The sequence below is a fragment of the Polypterus senegalus genome, chromosome 17 (assembly GCF_016835505.1).
Source record: "Polypterus senegalus isolate Bchr_013 chromosome 17, ASM1683550v1, whole genome shotgun sequence".
NCBI classification, from domain to species: domain Eukaryota; kingdom Metazoa; phylum Chordata; class Cladistia; order Polypteriformes; family Polypteridae; genus Polypterus; species Polypterus senegalus.
The window spans coordinates 50,392,043-50,412,644 of record NC_053170.1 but is presented as its reverse complement, the minus strand read 5'-3'; the positions used below and the strand labels follow the sequence as shown (position 1 = coordinate 50,412,644).

The following is a 20,602-nucleotide window of genomic DNA, read 5'->3' as shown; positions in this document are numbered from 1 at the left end:
GCCCAATATGTATTTAAAATTCGTTAAATAAAAAATATTATAATTGATTAAGAAAATGCAAGACATCTTTTACGTTACAGTACATCTTATCCCCCTGAGGACAGTTATGTAATGTAAATACAAAGAGATTTGTTCATGTTAACTCATTAGAGCAGGATTCTGGTCATTAGTATTCAGTTAATGTTTATGAGATACTATTTTTTTGTGTGGTGTGACTCTTTCTCATTTTTCTTTTGACAAAGGCAGAAATGTTTTGCATTTTAAAAAACAGTGTACTTGACATGTCTGCAATGATATTGCCTCATGTATAACAAAAATGAAATTACCACCCATGGGAACGAGTGGCAAATTGTTACATCATCTATTGATGGCTCCAAGAAGGATGCAGCTGTTTTGAGTTCCCCCTAGTAGGATCACACAGCCCAAGAAGTAGACAATGGGCATTGACAGTCATGTTGATTAGTAAGGGTGAATATCTGGTTGTGTCTTGCATTACTTTCTCACTTGTTTGAATATTTGTGCCAAAATTAGTTACATGTTTCTGTCCTTCAGTGTGAGTCTGTACCCTCACTTGTCATCTTAGTTCTTTTAAACCTTTACTTCATGTTCCACTTTCATCCTTTATTAAACTAATTGCATTGTGCTCTGTATTATGGCACACCTTAGAAAAGAGGATGTGCAGCACCACAGGTAAAGAGCGTGTTTCACTAGATAGAGTGCCTCCATTATTTACCAGTCATTTTATAAGCACTCAATATAGCACCAGGTTAAATATATCAAAGAAAATCATATCAAATGCAATTGCAGATTTTATAATTTTATTTTTTTTGTAAAAAGAAACTTTTATTGTTTTATAATTTTATTCTCCCATGCATGCAAGTATTTAATTAAGAACTTTAGAACGTATAAGAACAAAATGAATTAGACAAAGAAGAGGAGACCATTCAGTCCATCAGGCTCATTTGTTTAGCTAAGAGCTTAGTGGACTCAATTTCTCGTCTAGATGCTTCTTAAAGGTTGTCACAGTTCTGCTTCAACTCTGTGTCTTGGCAGTTTCTTTCAGATTCCCAAAGCTCTCTACATGAAGAAGAGCTCCATGGCTTCAGTCTTAAATGCACTTCCCCTTTAATTTTCACTGATGTCCTAAAGTTCCAAGATTCACCGTTAAGTTGATAGAATTTGCCTAGAGAACATTGAAGGTCTGGATTAGGTCCCCACACAGTCTCTTCTGCTCAAAACTAAACAGGTTCAATTCTCTGAGGCTGTCAGAGTAGAACAAATCCTGAGATACTCCTGGTTGCTCTCCTCTGCACAGCTCCCAGTGCTGCTATGTAATGTGTTGACCAGAAGTACTTCAGGTGTGGTCTTACTAATGTAGACCAAGCATAATGTCCTTTGATTTATATTCAACAATTTTTACGATATAACCTAAATTTTATTTGCCTTTTAAACTGCTTTCTTTGTATTGCTTAAAGGATGAAAATGTATTAAAATAAACCCATAAATCCTTTTCAACAGTTGCTTCCTGTAGGACAGTGTCTCCTATCTGGAATTTATAATTGACGTTCCTTTTGTCCACATTGTAAGATGCTTGCGGGCACTGTTGCCCCATTAAACCCAACAGACAAATGCTTGACACAGGGTAAAACCACCAAGAAGATCTTTAATGATTTTTTCTTCTTGAAACAGCGCCCAAAAAGCACCTCTGCCACCATATACAGGCAAAAACACCAATAATCAGCACACAAATCTCTCCTCCACTCCTCCCACCAAGCTCTGTCCTACTCCCACCCAACTCTGGCTTGCTTGGTGTGTCTCCACCAGTCCTTTAAATAGTCTTTGACCTGGAAGTGCTTCTGTCCTTCCGGGCACGTGACTCATCTACACTTCCAGGACAGATGGAGACTTGTGGATTTCTTCAGCCTGGAAGTACTTCTGTGGTTCTGTCCCTGTGACTCGGGAGTACTTCCGGGGTATAAGGAAAGTACAGCTCCTTGAGCCTCCCTGTAGCGTCTCCTGGCAGCACCCACGGCACCCAGCAGGGCTGTGAAGCCGAACTTCAACTCCCATGGTGCCCTGTGGGAATCTGGGGTGCGGCTATGCTGCAGGGGCATCTCCATCTAGCGTTCTGGGGGAGGCAGTGTCCCTCTGTAACTGCTTTCCCCCATCAGTTTTCCAAGTGTTTGCCCAGTTCGGAAGCTTATCCAAGTCTTCTTGAATTATTTTTGCTGCCTCTTCAGTATCTGCTCTTCATTCATTTTTAGTATCATTTGTGAATTTCACAAGTTTACTAACTATACCAAATGCTTTGTCATTAATATTAATCAGAAAAAGTGACAAACCCAGGATAGACTTCTGAGAGACTGTACTGATGACCTCACTCCACATGGAGTTTCTCAATACATTTTCTAAAAATACATTTCTATTTGCCTTGCCAGAGAAGAAAAATAAGTTGATGGATAATAAAAAGAATTAATGTATATTAAGGCCTAAAGCCAAGTACCAAGTAAATTTTAGCATGGAACACTTAATTTTCAGTTTATTCTGTTGATTGGCATCCTTACCACCAGTCCACGTCATCTCAAGCAGTTCAATTTGGAGAAGCAAAAACTTAACCACTCTGTTGAGTTTATCGTAGAACCCAGTGCCCTGAATACAAAATACATTTTACCTGCTTGTACTTGTGATCATTTTCTTTTAGTCACTACCTGGGGCTCAGGAACAAATATGGTGAAAACTGAGATGAAGATGGAGTAGTGAATTTAAAATTTCATCTGAAGACTTAAACTCCTGCCTCACCATCCCAGTCTAATACAGCATTCATTTAAATGACACTGTAGCATCAAGGCGTTGGTCTGTTTCACTTTCTGGTATATAGTCAACTCTACATGTGTAATTTCATCAGTTATGGGGTTTTTACATGTGAGGATTCAATATCAATTTCATATTTTAAAACAACTTAGAAAATGTACGCATGGTGTAACATTCTGGTGTGTTTGGCAACTAAATAAAAGGATATGAAAGTTAGAGCATTTCACATTTTTAATTTAATTCATCCAAAAGTCAGTTATCACATTTTTTGTTTCTTACTCGTAAATATTTATGTAACAATGAGTTACATTCAAAAATAGATGCAATAATAGAATGCAATGACATGTGTTTGTAGACTGCATTAAATACAAGCTTTTTACTAATATAGCACTTTACAATGGAGTTAAAAATGTAGCCTAAATAGACTTGTTTGGCTCAATAGCTTTTATACTAACAGGTCTATCTTTACTCCATAAAGTCAAATGAACCTCTGAGGGACTTGTTGTTCAGCTTAAAATACTCCATAAAAGTGGAGGGCATTCCCACATTAATGACATAATGGTGGCCCCTGTCTCTTGGGGCTCCATCTACAATAAGTATGGAATGTATTCAAATTGAAATAAACAAACACTTAAATACTAAATAATAATAATAATAATAATAATAATTCTTTACATTTATATAGTGATTTTCTCACTACTCAAAGCACTTTTCATACTGAGTGGGGACCCACTTCAGCCACCATTAATGTGTACCATCCACCTGGATGATACGATGGCAGCCACTTTTGCGTCAGTAGGCTCACCACACGTTAGCTGTTAGGTGGTGAAGGGGTTTAGAGAGATGGACAATTAGAGATATTTTGGGATGATTAGGGGGGCAGAATGACAACAATGGTGATGGACAGGTTGACAAACGAGATTAGACAGGAGTTCCTCTGGACTATGATGTTTGCTGATGACATTGTGATCTGTAGTGATAGTAGGGAGCAGGTTGAGGAGACCTTGGGGAGGTGGAGATATGCTCTAGAGAGGAGAAGAATAAAGGTCAGTAGGAACAAGACAGAATAAATGTGTGTAAATGATCGGGAGGTCAGTGGATTGGTGAGGATGCAGGGAGTAGAGTTGGCGAAGGTGAATGAGTTTAAATACTTGAGATCAACAGTACAGAGTAATGGGTATTGTGGAAGAGTGGTGAAAAAGAGAGTGCAGGCAGGGTGGAATGGGTGGAGAAGAGTGTCAGGAGTGATCTGTGACAGATGGGTACCAGCAAGAGTGAAAGGGAAGGTCTACAGGATGGGAGTGAGACCAGCTATGTTATATGGGTTGGAGACGGTGGCACTGGCCAGAAAATAGGAGAAAGAGCTGAGGTAGCAGAGTTAAAGATGCTAAGATTTGCATTGGGTGTGACGAGGATGGACAGGATTAGAAATGAGTACATTAGAGGGTCAGCTCAAGTTGGACGGTTGGGAGACAAAGTCAGAGAGGCGAGATTGCGTTGGTTTGGACATGTGCAGAGGAGAGATGCTGGGTATTTTAAGAAAAGGATGTTAATGACAGAGTTGCCAGGTTAGAGGAAAAGAGGAAGGCCTAAGTGAAGGTTCATGGATGGGGTGAGAGGGGACATGCAGGTGATGGGTGTAACAGAACAAGATGCAGAGGACAGAAAGATATGGAAGAAGATGATCAGCTGTGGCAACTCCTAACAGGAGCAGCCGAAAGAAGAAGAAGAAGTTAGTGCTTTAACTCTGCCATATCAGGTCATTCTCATGTTCCAGATTTTTTTTTTCCTTTGTAAGGATATTATCCAAATGATTTGAAGTCTAAAATGGATGAGTAATACTCAGTCAGCACTTTTTTCTCTTCATTTTCCTTCCAAATATTTCATTAAACCAAATAGTGCATGATAAATACACACAGGTGTACATGGAAACACGCTAAATGAAGAAATGCTGGTTTCTTTTGTGATTTGCATCTTATTGCTAATAAAGTGATTAAAAACTTAGAATACATCTCTTTAAGACAAAAATAAGCAATAAGGATTCAAAATCTTAACAAGTGAGACAATGAAAATGAAGCAGAAGTATTAATTGAGCAATAAATGCTTCTTATTAAGCAACTGGGTTGGAAAAAAACCTGCAGCCACTGCGGCCCTCCAGGAATGACTTTGCCCACCCCTGGCTTATATGTTTGTCTGTGATTTAGTAATTGTGCCCGATAACTTTAACTGTGTGAACATTTTGTGTACTTTCCTGATGGAGCCCCAGGAGGTGGAGCCACCATGACATCATGGCTGCTGAGTCCTCCTTCTGGTTTTAAGAGTGAAAGGGAAGGTCTACAGGACGGTAGTGAGAACAGCTATGTTATATGGGTTGGAGATGATGGCACTGACCAGAAAGCAGGAGACAGAGCTGGAGGTGGCAGAGTTAAAGATTTGCATTGGGTGTGACGAGGATGGATAGGATTAGAAATGAGTACATTACAGGGTCAGCTCAAGTTGGATGGTTGGGAGACAAAATCAGAGAAGCGAGATTGTGTTGGTTTGGACATGTGCAGAAGAGAAATGCTGGGTATATTGGGAGAAGGATGTTAACAATAGAGCTGCCAGATAAGAGGAAAAGAGGAAGGCCTAAGCAGAGGTTTATGGATGTGGTGAGAGAAGACATGCAGGTGGTAAGTGTAACAGAGCAAAATGCAGAGGACAGAAAGATATGGAAAAAGATGATCCACTGCGGCGACCCCTAACGGGAGCAGCGAGAAGAAGAAGAAGGGGGGCAGAGGGACTAGGCCATGGAGGGCAGTTTAAACTGGACATCAAGGTACACCCTGTTCTTTACAAAGGTTGCACAGGGATATTTAATGACCACAGAGAGTCAGGACCTCGATTTTATATCTCATCTGAAGGACGATAAGATAAACATAGCATATTTAATAAAATGACATTAAACGAAAAAAAAACACATGGGAAATAATAATTAAAAAATTGAGAAATATTAAAAAAAACAATAAGATAGAAAGTAAATATAAGCCAAGTAGCATAATGCTTTCAAAGTGTATATATAAAATAAATGTTAAGCTCTGTGGAGTGGTGTAACTGTATTAGTTTTCATAATTTAAAAGTAGGGACTTTTGCTCACTGCTAATTTACAGTAAAGTCCTATCCCACAGTTTCCCTCTTGAGTGGCCAGGAAAGTTCTGTGTTTTATGTTACACATCTTAGAAGCAATCACACTTCTTTTAAATTCTTCCTCTTCAGATAACCTAAATGATTTTTACTCCTAAAACATTTACCAGTTCTGTATTTTTCTACATTGGTCAGATTTATGTGATTTTAAGCATATTTGTTTTGGGTTTATTTCCATCTAGGGCTCCATTTTTAAACCTGATGATTCTAATCCAGGGCCATAGGGGCCTGAGAATGTCCTTGAAGTTTTTGGCTCAGTGTAGAGCCAACCCTGGGATGGGTGTCCATTCATCAAGAGCACTGTCATGTACAAGAAACATACCTCTCATTGTTAGAGCTGCCAGTTAACCCCAATAAACCCCATGTCTTTTAAAAACATTCAAATGGAGAGCTCACTCCTCTTATGAGGCTTTCTTTTATTCTATGCCAGGCCTGAAATAGTCTCACCAGAAAGAGCATACACTATATGGCCAAATGTTTCTGAACACCAGAACATCACATCTGCAATAGCTTGTTGAACATCCCATTCCAAAATCATGGTTATTAATATGGAATTTGCTTTCCTTTTGAGGTTCTAACAGTCTCCAATCTTCTGTAAAGACTTTTTACAAGATTTTGAGAACATTGGAACATAATACATTTGACAAATGAGAGGAGACCATTTGTTTAGCTAATAGCTAAATCTGCTTGAGACTAAACAGGTTTAATTCTCTGAGTCTGTCAGAGCAGGACATGGCCTTAAGTATTGAGATGCGATTGGTTGCTGCCCTCTGCACAGCTTCAAGTGCTACTATAGCTTTCTTGTACTGTTTTGCCCAGAACTGCACACAACACTCCAGATGTTGTCTTACAAGTGAATTATATCATTTGACCATAACGCCCCTTGACTTAAACTCCACAGTTTTTACGATATCACCTAACATTCGATTTTCCTTTTTAATTGCTCCAGTGTATTGCTTAGTCTGTGAAAATGTTACATCAACATGAACCCCTAAATCCTTTTCAGAGGTTGCTTCTTGTATGACATCTCCCATCTTGTAATTATAATTGATGTTTCATTTACCTATGTAGCACTTTGCACTTATCTACATTAAACTGCATTTTCCAAGAGTTCACCCAGTTCTGAAGGTTGTCTATGTCATTTGGAATTATTTTCGCTGACTCCTGAGTGTCTGCCATCCCTCCAATTTTAGTGTCATCTGTGAATTTAACAATACCACTACTACTACTAACTATACCTGAATCAATGTCAATTAATAGAAATCAGAAAAAGTGATGGTCCAAGAACAGACCCCCTGAGACACTCCACTAATGACTGCTCCATGCAGAGCATTCTCCTCTTATCTGTACTTTTTGTCTCTTGCTGGTTAACCAGCTATAGATCCAGTTTTGTAAGTTACCTCTGATGTCTACAGCTTCGAGTTTCAGAATTAATCTGTGGTGTGGGACTGTATGAAATGATTTAGTCTATGTATTTTTGTCTTTGTCAACTATTCCGGTTTGCTCCTTGAAAAAAAAAAACTAGGGGGTTTCGCCCCCTGCTCACTTTGCTCGCCAACCCCAAACCCTCCCCCACGCTGTTGTGAAGAGGAGGGCTGAACGCACCCCAAGGAGACACGGTCGCTCCTCCAAAATCCTTCTTTAATGGTGATACAATGGGAATCAAATAACAGTTGGTTTTTTTTAACCTCCTCTTTGCTTGATCAGCTGCTGGCTTGCTGCTGCTCCTGCGCTGCGTGATCTGCATTTTGTGTGGCGCTTCAAACATTTTAAAGTCACTGCCTTGTCTCTCTTCTCCTCCAGGCATCCTCAAACACTATTCGATCTCTTTTCACTGTTTTGTGATTTCACCGAGTAATATTTTCCGTTTGTTTGTGCTAATGCGATCTTTACTCTATGGCTACGTGCCATTGTGAAGAGGGGGACTGAACACACCCCAAGAAGACACGTTTGTTCCTCCTAAAACCCTCTTAAACTGTGATACATTGGGAAACAAATTCCAATTTTTTACCTGCTGTTTGCTCGATTAGCTGCTGGCTTACTGCTGCTGCTGTGCTGCTTGATCTGCACTTCACTCTCCTATCATGTCTCGTCCCAAGTTTTTTTTTTATAATAGAGACATTGGTTTGGCAGGACCTTACTCTCATAAACCAATGCTGCCTCCTATTTGGAATAGTATTTTAATTTAGGAAATTTTCTAATTTATTTCTTATTATAGTTTCTATAATTTTGCATGACACCAAAGTAAGTGTAATGGGTCTGTAATTACTGGAACCCATTTTGTCTCCCCTCTTGAAGACAGGGGTCACATTTGTTACTTTCCAGTCCTCAGGTACGTCTCCTTTCTGAAGTGACTGCTGAAATATGCCTAACTAGCCGTAAGAATAGGAACAGAAAATGATGAGAAAGGAATTCAGTATAACAAAGGCTTAGAGAACCACCGTTGCAGTATAACGAAAATAGCAAGGAGCAAAACCAATGCCAATAGTCGAGAGAGTACCTTCCTGTAGCAGGCTATGGAAAACATAGATATATATAAATAGACGCCACATTCACTGTGTTGCCCAGTCGACACGATAAGTCAGCGCGTCCTCCCTATTGCTAGTGGTAAAAGTGCCATTTAAACTAATACAGGTAGACGTGGAAACCGGGTTTTCTGATGAAAAAACAATAACGTTTTAAACAGTATCGTTTACATACAACAGATTTTGGCAAGTCGTTTACATGCAATTATTTATATCCATGTATACAATAAATGCGTGCGTTTCCCATGGGCTTAGAGTTGGTGGGCAGGGCTCTGTGAGATGTGAGGCGTGGTTCTCTGTCTTGCGTGCGCTCTCTGTCTTGCTTGCCCTTAGTTAGAGTTGGCGGGAGGGCTTTGGCGGGCATGGCTCTCTGTTTTGCTTGCCCTTAGTTAGAATTGGCAGACGGGGCTCTGTGAGTTTGCGATCATGGCTCTCTGTCTTGCGTGCTGTGTAAAGTCAACGTGGCTCAGAGGTGCATGTGGACTTTTGCACAGACGAAAGCGACTGAGGCTGTGTTTGGTGAGTTGTTGCGTGCCTCGAGAGTGACGCTGGACTCGGGAGGATGGTTACAATTGGCGTGCGTGGCTCTTTCGTGCATATCCTATGACGCTGTAGGAGGGTTAGAGTTGGCGGGCGGGGGCTCTGTCGAGCGTATCCCATGGTCTTAGATTTGGGTCCCATGGTCTTAGATCTCTGTCTTGCATGCCCTCAGTGTCTTGCTTGCGCTCAGTGTCTTGCATGCCCTTAGTGAATTATATATATATAGATAATGGTTTGTAGATGACATCTTTCATTTCTTTCAATACAATTGGTAAGATCCCATCAGGTCTAGGGTTTTTATTAGTCTTCGATGTATTTTAAAATCTATAAACTCAGAGTTTGTTTTCACTTTTGCATGAAGCATTTTATGTGTTTCTTCCTTTATCTTTAGCAATCTTTATTTTAGTTTCTCTTTTGATGTTTTGAATGCTTTTTTGCATCTCTTGCTGTGGTTTCCGGTATTCCTCTATGTCAGAATTACCTGGCTTTTTTGTACATTTTCTTGTACGGTGATCTTTTTAGTTTTACTTTTTTAACAATACTCCTATTTTTCCTTTTTTGGCTGATTTTTTTAGTTGTTTTGTTTTATTGCTTTTCGGAATTAAATTATTTTGAGCCTGGGTCAGAAGATTTCTGAAGTGACACCAACTGTCATTTATAGTTGCTGAATTTTTTGCTTTCCCATTTGATGTTTTGTACATACTTCCTCATCTCCATAAAGTCTGCTTTCCTCAAGTCTTTGTTTGGATGTAAATTTGTGTGTTTTCAAAGATTACCTCAAATTTTACCATGTGGTCACTGTTGCTTAAAATATCAGTAACTTCTGTTCTTGTTACTCTGTCTTTATTGTTTGAGAAGAAGAGTTCTAGACAGGCATCACCACACGTTAGGCTTGAGACAAACTGGGTGAAAAAACATTCATTTGCCTTCAGCACCACTTCAGTTTCTTCTTTTGTTTTCTCAATAGGGGCTTCCCAATCAGTGTTTGGAAAGTTAAAATCACCCATGACCACAACGTTCACTTTGTTGTACATCTGCCTTATTTGATTAAATAATACAGTATGTTATTATCTAACATATCAGAATTTGGCGGCTTGTAGCAAACTTTAATAACCAGATCTCTGCCTTTCTTCCTTACTACTGTGGCAGTCGGGGGCGCTAGTGCTCCCTTGAACCCTCAGGGATGACTCCAAACAGCAGGTAAAAGTCCAATACTTTTTATTTTCTTTTCTCACAGTGCACCAAGCACCTTCCACACTACTCATACAATTAAACTATTACTAACTATAATAAACACAATACTCTCTCCTCCTCGCCCAGACTCTTTGCTCCACCACCTCCCAGCACAGCTCAGTGTCTGGACTGAGGTACCGTCCTTTTATAGCCCCTGACCCGGAGGTGTTTCTGTCCCATCAATCCATAGTTCCTAATTCCTTCCGGGTCAGGGCAATCAATCCTTTTATTCAACCCGGGAGCACGTCGTCCTTCCTGTCACATGACCATGACGTACTCCCGGGTTATAAGGCACAAAAGAGCCCATAAGCCCACACACAGCAACTCCTGGTGGTCCCCAAGGTATCCAGCAGGGCTGTGTATAAATACTACAAAGTCCATGAGGCCCTGCTGGACCTCGGGGCACTATCCTGCTGTCGGGAGGGCTCCTCCTGGCGGCCTGGGGGTGAGGACCGGCATGAGTAGCCGGCAGTCCTCCACACTACCTTAACACACGATGATTCTAATGTGTTTCCTTCTTTCACCTTGAAGATGTAATCCTGACTATTATTTTTCACATATAGCGCCACAACCCCTCCTTTCCTTCCTTGTCTGTCTCTCCTGAAGCATGTGCAGCCACTAATATTAAATTCCTCCCAGTCACTCTCATTTAGTCATGACTCTGTAATTCCTACAATATTATAGTCCCAACTCAACATTTGCCTCTAGTTCATGCATTTTATTTCTAATGCTTCTTGCATTAATGAGTAAACATTTTAAACAAGGAAAGTTGCTTTTTGTATGAGTGTGATTTTGAAGAATGTTTGTGGGAATTTGTGCACATTCGGACAAAATAGCATTCGTAAGGTCAGGTACTAGTGTTGGAGAAGAAGGCCTGGCTAGTAATCTACTTTCCAATAATCCCAAAGGTGTTCAATAGGGTTTAAGTCAGGACTCCATTTTGGCCATTTGAGTTCCTCAGTATCTTTATTGACTTGACTTTGTGTATGGGGGACAGTCATACTTGAACAGAAAGGGCCTTCCCAAACTTGTTGCCACACACTTGGAAGTGCACACTATCTTTGTATGCTGTAGCATTAACAGTATCCTTCACTGGAAATAAGGGGCCCAGCCCAATCCCAGAGAAATAGCCCCAGACCTTTATACCTCCTCTAACCAATTTAGCAGTAGACGCTATTCATTCAAGACGTTAGCATTCTTCTGGCCTCTGCCAAAAACCAGATTTGCCCATCAGACTGCCAGATAGTGAAGTGTGGTTCATAATTTCAGAGAACATGTTTTGACTGTTCCAATGGTGACATGATCTTAGGCTTCTGTGCAGCTGCTTAGCCTTGGATGCCCGTTTCATAAAGCTTCTGACACCCAGTTCTTGTTCTGATGCTGTCTCCAGAGGCAGTTTGGCACTCTGTTGCGAATGATGCAACAGACGATAGGTGATTTTTACATGCTGTGTGCTTCAGCTCCTCTCTGTAAGTTTGTGTGGTCTACCACTTTGTGGCTGAACTGTTGTTGCTCCAAGATGCTTCCCTTCACAATAATAACACTTACAATTAGCCAGAGCAGACTCAACAGAGCATAAATGTCATAAATGTGCTGTAATATTATGATCGTGCCGCATTTAAAATCACTGCATCTTCAGTATGACCCATTCTACTGCCAATGTTTGTCAATGTATGGCTCTGTGCTTGATTTTATGCATTTGTTAACAGTGGGTGCACCTGAAACAACTGATCTCAATAATGGTGTCTACATACTTTTACCTTTATAATGTGTATCCCAATCCTGAAGAAAACATTCTTACTATTTTGTATTCTCAGTTGCTTTATGAAGTGCTCTGTAATGGTTCTATATGTGCTATATAAAGATAATGACTGCTATATTAAAATCTATAATAGCCTTATACAAAAACACGAGTCCCCCCCACCTCTGCCACCTGCAGTGTCACTTGGATTTGTTTCACAAACCTTTCCCTAGAAATCAGCTAGTGCTAATTCCCTCTCTGTTCATTTTCCAAATGTCTCCCATTCCCATTGCAATTGCTTTTTTATGTCCTCAGGCTCACATTCACAGTGCAGTGCTGGCAGGAGGAGTTGCTGTAAGTGCCACAGCGATGACGACAACATTTCCGTGGATTGCAATGACACTGGGTTTTACAGCAGGAGTGATCTCTGTTCTGGGATACCAGTATGCAAAGGTGAGTAACAAGTGAAGCCCTTCAGTACCATTACTTATTTCATTTTATTTCATTCAGGGCATTTTACAAAAGGGGAGCTTGGTACAATGGCACCTCATAGCTTAATACTCCTGGTTCTGAATCCCAAGCCCAAGCAATGTGTGTTGTGGTATTTATGACCTTGGATTTCAAAGCAGTTCAATTGCCGCCTGCAACTCAATTTGTGACTCTGAGTCGTTTAACCAGTGAGTGTTCCAACTGTTAAAAAACAAAAAAAGATGCATCATTGTCTTATAACTTCCCTTAAATAAAGCCATCTGCCATATGTTAAAACTATAGTAATGGGGGAAAAAAGTAATTCCGCCACACCCCAAAACCATTTTTAATCGTTGTCCCTTAACTGCACTGTGTGATGGACAGTTGGCCAGTGTGGGTTTGGCTCCTGCCTTGTGTCCATTTCTGCCAGGATATGATCAACCCTAAAGTGGATTAGAAAATGGATGGAGGGATATCTTATAAAAAGCCAGTAAAGGCAGTTATACTTGAATAAAGAGTAAGGTGAACAGTAGTCGATTGCTTTGGATAATATTTACAGAAAAGTGCATCAGTGTTTATCAGAGCATGTGAAACAAACAATTTCGTACCCAGGCGACAGGCCGAGTGGAAAATGACGGTGTTTGAGATTCGCAGTACAGTGTAATAAACTAACCCTTCTGAGACTAGCAGGCGGGATGCCTTTGTTCAGTCATTGCTCGGGCTGGGCATCAGTGTATGTCATGTACTCAAATGGCATGGTGCCCATGTTCCAATTTTCTGAAGGTGATTGCCAGTAAGTGCAGGCAGAGAACAGATTGTCAGCACTTTTAATCCCAGTGACAATGACTAAAAAGATCTAAAACTGTTCAGTTGACCCACCATTATTCGGGGATTAGTTAAAGCAGCAGGAATTGTTGCTCTCATCATTATCTAATAAGGTAGTTACATCCTGAAGGGTAGCTACAAAAATGAAAAAGTGACCTTTGTAAGGCACATTATGGGCATATTAATGGTCTTTTTTATTGTTATTAGAATACAAATGGGGTGAATGAATACAATTATTTTTATTTGTCATAAGTGCCTACCATATTTTTACAGGGGCAGCGAAAACGAACGTCTTCCTCAGGGTGAAGGTGAGATTTTAAGGGGATGGTTTACAGTGTGATTGTCAGGATAATCTGCCTTTGAGTGATCACAATGATATTCTAAGTGAACGTTGAAGAACTGTTCACGTTTACAGTGATAGGGATAAGTTTCTCAGCTGACAGAGGTAAGACGGATCCGTTCTTCACATTTAGGATCTTGTGCTGCCTCCTAGTGGCTAGGTTTAGAGAGTATTGATCTCCTACTAGTCCTGTCTGACCTAAACCTTGAAGTGGGCAGCAGAAGGATGCTGGGCCAGGCTGTACATTAAAGAATCAGGTCAGGAAGGACTGCCAGGAGACAAGTAGTCTTCTGCCCAGTAAAGTGGAGCACACAGTTCCTGGAATAAAGCAATGGGCAGCTGTTGTGTCCCCAGACTGGCATGTACTGAACCTCTCCTTTTGCCAGTGTGTTCACTTCTGTTGCAGGTCATTTTCCTTTCCATTGCCATCTAAATAGTAAGTACCCTTGTCTCTGGAAACTTCTTCAGGGCACATCTTGACATTATATTATTATAAATATAGGATATGTGAAGAAAAAGTTCTAAAGCTTTATATGACAAACAGAAACCCCCCACTATTTAGGCATAGACCCTTTCCAAAAAGCCTTGTCATTTTGGCAGCAATGTGAGAAATTTTGACGTAACAAGTTACTAAATATCAGCTTCATTCAGATTTTTGTGAACTAAGGATCAGGTGAATATGGAGGGTGTGACATAGTAGGCATCTGTTTTAGTTGATCATTTATTAATGGCGGCAGTGTTGTGTTCAAGGGTGTTGTTCTGGTGCACCATTTCTGACCAGCTGTTGTTGTAATCGCATTACCAGTTGGTGCTTGTATCTGCGTTTGTCCAGGGTTTCCAAAATTCTGCAGCTTCAGCTTGGTTCTTAGAACAATTCAGGCAATGGCTGTGATGCATATTCAAATCAATCCACAGTCCAAGTGTTTGAACAAATTTAGCAAATCCCAAAGCAAAAACCGTTCACGCAGAAACAAAGAGAAACATTTGATAATACAAAAGGGTAAAGTCCTTGTATAAGATGTTTCTGTTTAATGCTTAAAAACTTGTTACATTTCTTTAAGTTCTTGTCTTGTACTTACCAGACATGGATCGTGATAAATGTTCATTTGGTTATACCAGAGAGACTATGTTCTTAAATTGCTAAATAGCATTTTCTTATTGCAGATATAGCTGAGAAAGTTCTTTACATGTTTGCTTAATGGGGGTGAAAGATTATACCCTTATCTAAGTAATTATGTGAAGCTGACTTTGTAATCAAAATTAAGATAACACTTCTGCAAATTTTAACAATAATATTAATATTCTAAAATTGTATCGTACTGTACTTCTTTATAAAATATGTGGCTTGCTGTTAGGTTACTATATGCAAATTTATAATGAATGAATTGATATAACATAAAAAGCAAACTGTTAGGTATGCCAGTGGGCTCACAGTTCTGGGTTTGAATGCTTCATCTGATCCCACATCTGAAAAGAGGTGCAGGTTAGGTTTAATTGGCCCTATTGATGTTTGGCATCCTGTGTTGTGATTAATTGTATTTAAAAATGACAAAACGGATGTGAGGCCTTTGAAAGACCCATAATACAGGCCAGGAGTCCATCCTAACCTGCCCAGAAAAAGCCTCACCTACACTCTTAACAATAAAAGGTACCAGAGTAGTTCTTCAGAGCAATGCCATAAGAAACCATTTTTGGTTCCTAAAGACCCATCAACATGAAAGTTATAGAAGGAGCCTTTAATTATTTAGATGTGTAACAGTAAACATACAGTAAATAACCATGAATAAATGGTAAGAAATCTGTGAAATACCAATGGATTTAAAAAGACTCTTGCTGTCTACAATAACACAGGCTAAGTTCAGGTTATCTTACTTTGTTATTGTCCTGCTATGTAGCCTACCAAACATTACATTTTTATCTATATATTAGGACATTTTTCAAAGCACAAAGAACCAACTTCATATGCAAAGAACCCTTCCCAGAAGGGTTAGTCAAGCAGTAGTTCTATGAGGAACCACACATCCCAGTATAGCGCCATTAAAGAACCATTATTTTTAAGAGTGAATAACAACATGACCCTAATACTCTACTGGTTGACTTTGGTCTACATAAGTCTAAAAGAAATTTTGGGCTTCAAAAGTTCAAACTATCTTTAATGTCCCAAAAACATACCAAAAATACACAAAAATGCACTTCAAGGAGAATGAACTATAAACAAAAACTCTAGCTGGAGTGGATAATACTAATGCAAAGTCATTAAAATTAAAGATATTTATTTATGTTGTCTATTGGAGTAACAAACATGAGAAAAGAAGGCTGAGCCTCCAAAAGACCCTTAAAGCTTGCCAGGACCCTCACTGACTACCCAGAGGACGCTCACCTAAACTCATCCTTGCTCTAGATACTACCTGCTGGCTACAGTCAAGGCAGACTCCTACAATGGGGAACTAGCTTTAAAAATTCAAAATATGATGAAGGCCCCACAATATTTCAAAATATCGAAAAAAGGAAGAGAAACACTATGAAACTCTGGCTTGTATAGAGACAAGTTTTACAAGGATCTTTATAAATAAAGACTAGGGGGCTTTGCCCCCTGCTCGCTTCACTCGCCAACCCCCTGCCTGTGCTATGTGACAGCAAATTCGCGTCTCTGCCGCTCGTGTATGTGGATTTCACTTTCACCAAACAACAAATCTCTTAATTCACACAGATATCAAAGCTAAACATTATCTACATACTTCTGTCATATCACCTACTGTATGTATGTCCATATATTTGATCTCTTTTTTGCTTTTATCTTTTCGTCAATGTCACATTGAATTTTGATTCCGTGTTTGGAATTACATCGTAACAACTCAATGTATAACTGCCCGTAAGTGAATATCGTTTCTTTCTCCCTACAAGAAATGTGTTTGTCAATAGCATTCAAACAACTGAGAAATTATTGAACCTTGTGCGTGGTTGTAAATGTTTTAGATACAATACAATACAATACAATACAATACAGTTTATTTTTGTATAGCCCAAAATCACACAGGAAGTGCCACAATGGGCTTTAACAGGCCCTGCCTCTTGACAGCCCCCCAGCCTTGACTCTCTGAGAAGACAAGGAAAAACTCCCAAAAAACCTTGTAGGGAAAATGGAAGAAACCTTGGGAAAGGCAGTTCAAAGAGAGACCCCTTTCCAGGTAGGTTGGGCGTGCAGTGGGTGTCAAAAGAAGGGGGTCAATACAACACAATACACAGAACAGAACAAATCCTTAATACAGCATAATAATAACAATTTTAGAAGTACGGAGCAGAATTTAACAGTAGATGATATCACATAATAAGATTTGGATATTTTTAGAGTCCTGGAGACCTCATCCATCAAGCTGCCTCCCCATTTGGCCATTCCACGGCTAAAAATGTTGCTTCGATGAAAGGACCCCTCTTTCCCATGATTCCTGTGATCCTCCATCAGAGATGACTTTACCATAGGCAGGCAAACAACTTGGCAGGTGGGCCGTGGCACCAATTGCCACATTTAGATGTGGGCAGGACTTTTTCAAATCTCTTTGCATGAAGTCTTGTCACGTGGGGCTTGAAATTTTATCTTGCAGGATTTCACTTTCACAAAACAACACATTTTTTAATTCTTATGGATACGCTTCTTCATTGGGAAGAAACACTACTTTTCCCTGATGGCAACACGAATTAGACGATCTACAAGTCTCAATACCTGTATTTTTAAGCATCTCAGAATTACTTCTAGGAATTTCACGAAAAGAAATAATAGGGTAAGAATTTATCTTACCTCAGAGTAGCACATGAAAAGTATTTATGAAGCATCCTACTCCTTTTCCCAGCTAGGAGCAAGAATTCACATTTGAGAATGAAAGTTTTATAGCAATCTGAGCTTCAAACTGACATTCAAGAAGGTATTAAGTAGTTTTCTTGGCACTCATTATGGCACTTTGTAATTTTCTGATAATAACAATAAGGCTTTACCACAAAGATAATTAATCTATACTAATAAAAGGCAAAGCCCTCACTGACTGACTGACTGACTGACTCACTCACTCACTCACTCATCACTAATTCTCCAACTTCCCGTGTAGGTAGAAGGCTGAAATTTGGCAGGCTCATTCCTTACAGCTTACTTACAAAAGTTAGGCAGGTTTCATTTCGAAATTCTACGCGTAATGGTCATAACATAACATATACTGTAATAGACTGCAGCTCGATGGCTGTGGGAGGCAGATTTGCATCTCATATCATCACGCCTCCCACGTAATCACATGAACTGACTGTGAACGCAGTTCGTAGAAAACTAGGAAGAGCTCATAAGAGCGCTGAAGAAAAAACGCATTACACAATTGAGAAGGTAGCGAAAGAATATGAAACGAGTGACGCATACAAGCATATTCATAAGTGCAGCAACTGGGGAAACAAAGCACGGTGTAAACTGTAAGTTTAAATTAAGTTTATAGACACGCTGCCGCTGCTGTTTGTCATGCCTACGACGAATACCATATTCGCGAGATACAAGTTTAATGAGAAGACACGAGCTATAAACGAGAGTTTTGATCACTTTGTAACTAAGTTAAAATTGCTTGTGAAGGACTGTGCTTATGCAAATTCCGAGAGACTGTGTTTGTGGAGGGACTGACAGTTAAGGCGGGTGGGGGAGTCACGTCATCATCTCCCCTCCCATTCACCTCATTTCATTCACTTCATTTCGCTCCGAGCTGAGCTCCGCACCTGACGCGGTCTTGCCGTTCTTTTTTCTTAGTGTTTGGTCCTCTCTCCCTTACTGATTTATATAAAGGAGAGTTGAGATCGTCAGGGATAGAATAATGTTTGGCTCAAACTCAGCAAAAGTGCGAGAGAAACTTTTAAGTGCTGGGTCTGAGCTAACATTAAATAAAGCCGTGGACATCTGTGTGTATATATATATATGTGTGTATGTATGTATATATGTATGTGTGTATATATATATATATGTATGTGTATGTGTGTATATATTGTGGAAATGGCCCGGACACAGACAGGCGGACATGTTAAAAATCACCACCACACGTTCATTTTATACAATATTTACAATTATAAGTGCCACACAAATCCCCAAGTTCCCAAAGTCCTGGCAAACACACAATGCCTTCTCCTTCGGGCTGCCTCCACACTCTCTCTGCCTCGTCCAGCTTCCACCAGATTCCAGCCCTGAATAAAGGGAGACGGCCCCTTTTATGTCATCCCGGATGAGCTCCAGGTGCATCTCGGCATTCCTCCCTGGACACGCCCCAGTGTGGCGGAAATGCCGGCTGTTCTCCCAGAAGCTCTCCGGGTGTCCCTCTTCTTGCCCCCAGCACTTCCTGGTGTGGCGGAAGTGCTGAGGTCCAGGGTCCCCAAGGCATTGGGGCACCCCCTGGCGGTGACCACAGGTCCCTACAGGGTTGGGATTCCAAGCCTTCTACCCGTGGCCCCCAAAGCAACCAGGATGGCGGCCCCCACGTGATTCCAGTTGGGTGCACGCCCAATTCCGGTCCCTGAAGGCGTCCCGGTCAGGTCGTCACCCCTGGCATCCTTGACAATATACAGTGGTGTGAAAAACTATCTGCCCCCTTCCTGATTTCTTATTCTTTTGCATGTTTGTCACACAAAATGTTTCTGATCATCAAACACATTTAACCATTAGTCAAATATAACACAAGTAAACACAAAATGCAGTTTTTAAATGATGTTTTTATTATTTAGGGAGAAAAAATCCAAACCTACATGGCCCTGTGTGAAAAAGTAATTGCCCCCTGAACCTAATAACTGGTTGGGCCACCCTTAGCAGCAATAACTGCAATCAAGTGTTTGCGATAACTTGCAATGAGTCTTTTACAGCGCTCTGGAGGAATTTTGGCCCACTCATCTTTGCAGAATTGTTGTAATTCAGCTTTATTTGAGGGTTTTCTAGCATGAACCGCCTTTTTAAGATCATGCCATAGCATTCATTTTGGTCAGGCATTTTTAAAACGATTAGCTTTTCTCAGTATGTGTGTGCCGATCGCTGCCTAATCGACAGATCCTGGCAGCTCCAAGCAAATTAGCACATTACATGAGCTCTCCTAAATCCTGATGAAGTCAGAAGTAGTTTAATAAATTAGGAAAATGATAAAATACTTGGTGGCATGGTGCCGCAGTGGTAGCACTGCTGCCTCGCAGTTAGGAGACCTGGGTTTGCTTCCCAGGTCACCCTAGATGGAGTTTGCATGTTCTCCCCGTGTCTGTGTGGGTTTTCTCCGGGTGCTCTGTTTTTCTCCCACCATCCAAAAACATGCAGGTTAGGTGCATCGGTAATCCTAAATTGTCCCTAGTGTGTGCTTGGTGTGTGTGTGGGTGTGTGCTCCTTGCGGTGGGCTGATGCCCTACCTGGGATTTGTTCCTGCCTTGCACCCTGAGTTGGCTGGGATTGGCTCCAGCAGACCCCCGTGACCCTGTGTTAGGATATAGCAGGTTGGATAATGGATGGATGGATAAAATACTTTTAATTTCTTATTCCTAAGAGTAAAACCAAAAGATTTTTGAACAGGTTAGGACTGTTTTCATACTTTGCGACACTTGATAAATACAGGCACATTAGGAAATTAACAAGAAATACTCACACAAAACTCCAAATCAAATGTAGTCTTTGCTGCCGAGTGTCTCTTTCCTGACCGAATATAAAACCAGAAGGAGGACTCAGCAGCCATGATGTCATGGTGGCTCCACCTCCTGGGGCTCCATCAGGAAAGTACACAAAATGTTCACACAGTTAAAGTTATCGGGCACAATTACTAAATCACAGACAAACATATAAGCCAGAGGTGGGCAAAGTCGTTCCTGGAGGGCCACAGTGGCTGCAGGTTTTTGTTCCAACACAATTGCTTAATAAGAAGCATTTATCGCTCAATTAACACTTCTGCTTCA

At 40.5% G+C, this 20,602-nt stretch overlaps 1 protein-coding gene across 1 annotated transcript in view; it reads left to right on the top strand.

Annotated features, from left to right (window-relative positions):
* The window catches only part of rhd (Rh blood group, D antigen), a 59,440-nt gene that overhangs the window by 22,146 nt on the left and 16,692 nt on the right, over window positions 1-20,602 (top strand). Inside the window, exon 6 of the mRNA XM_039739862.1 lies at window positions 12,349-12,486. Within this exon, the coding sequence (XP_039595796.1) occupies window positions 12,349-12,486 (138 nt within the window). The remainder of the gene's footprint in view (window positions 1-12,348; window positions 12,487-20,602) is intronic.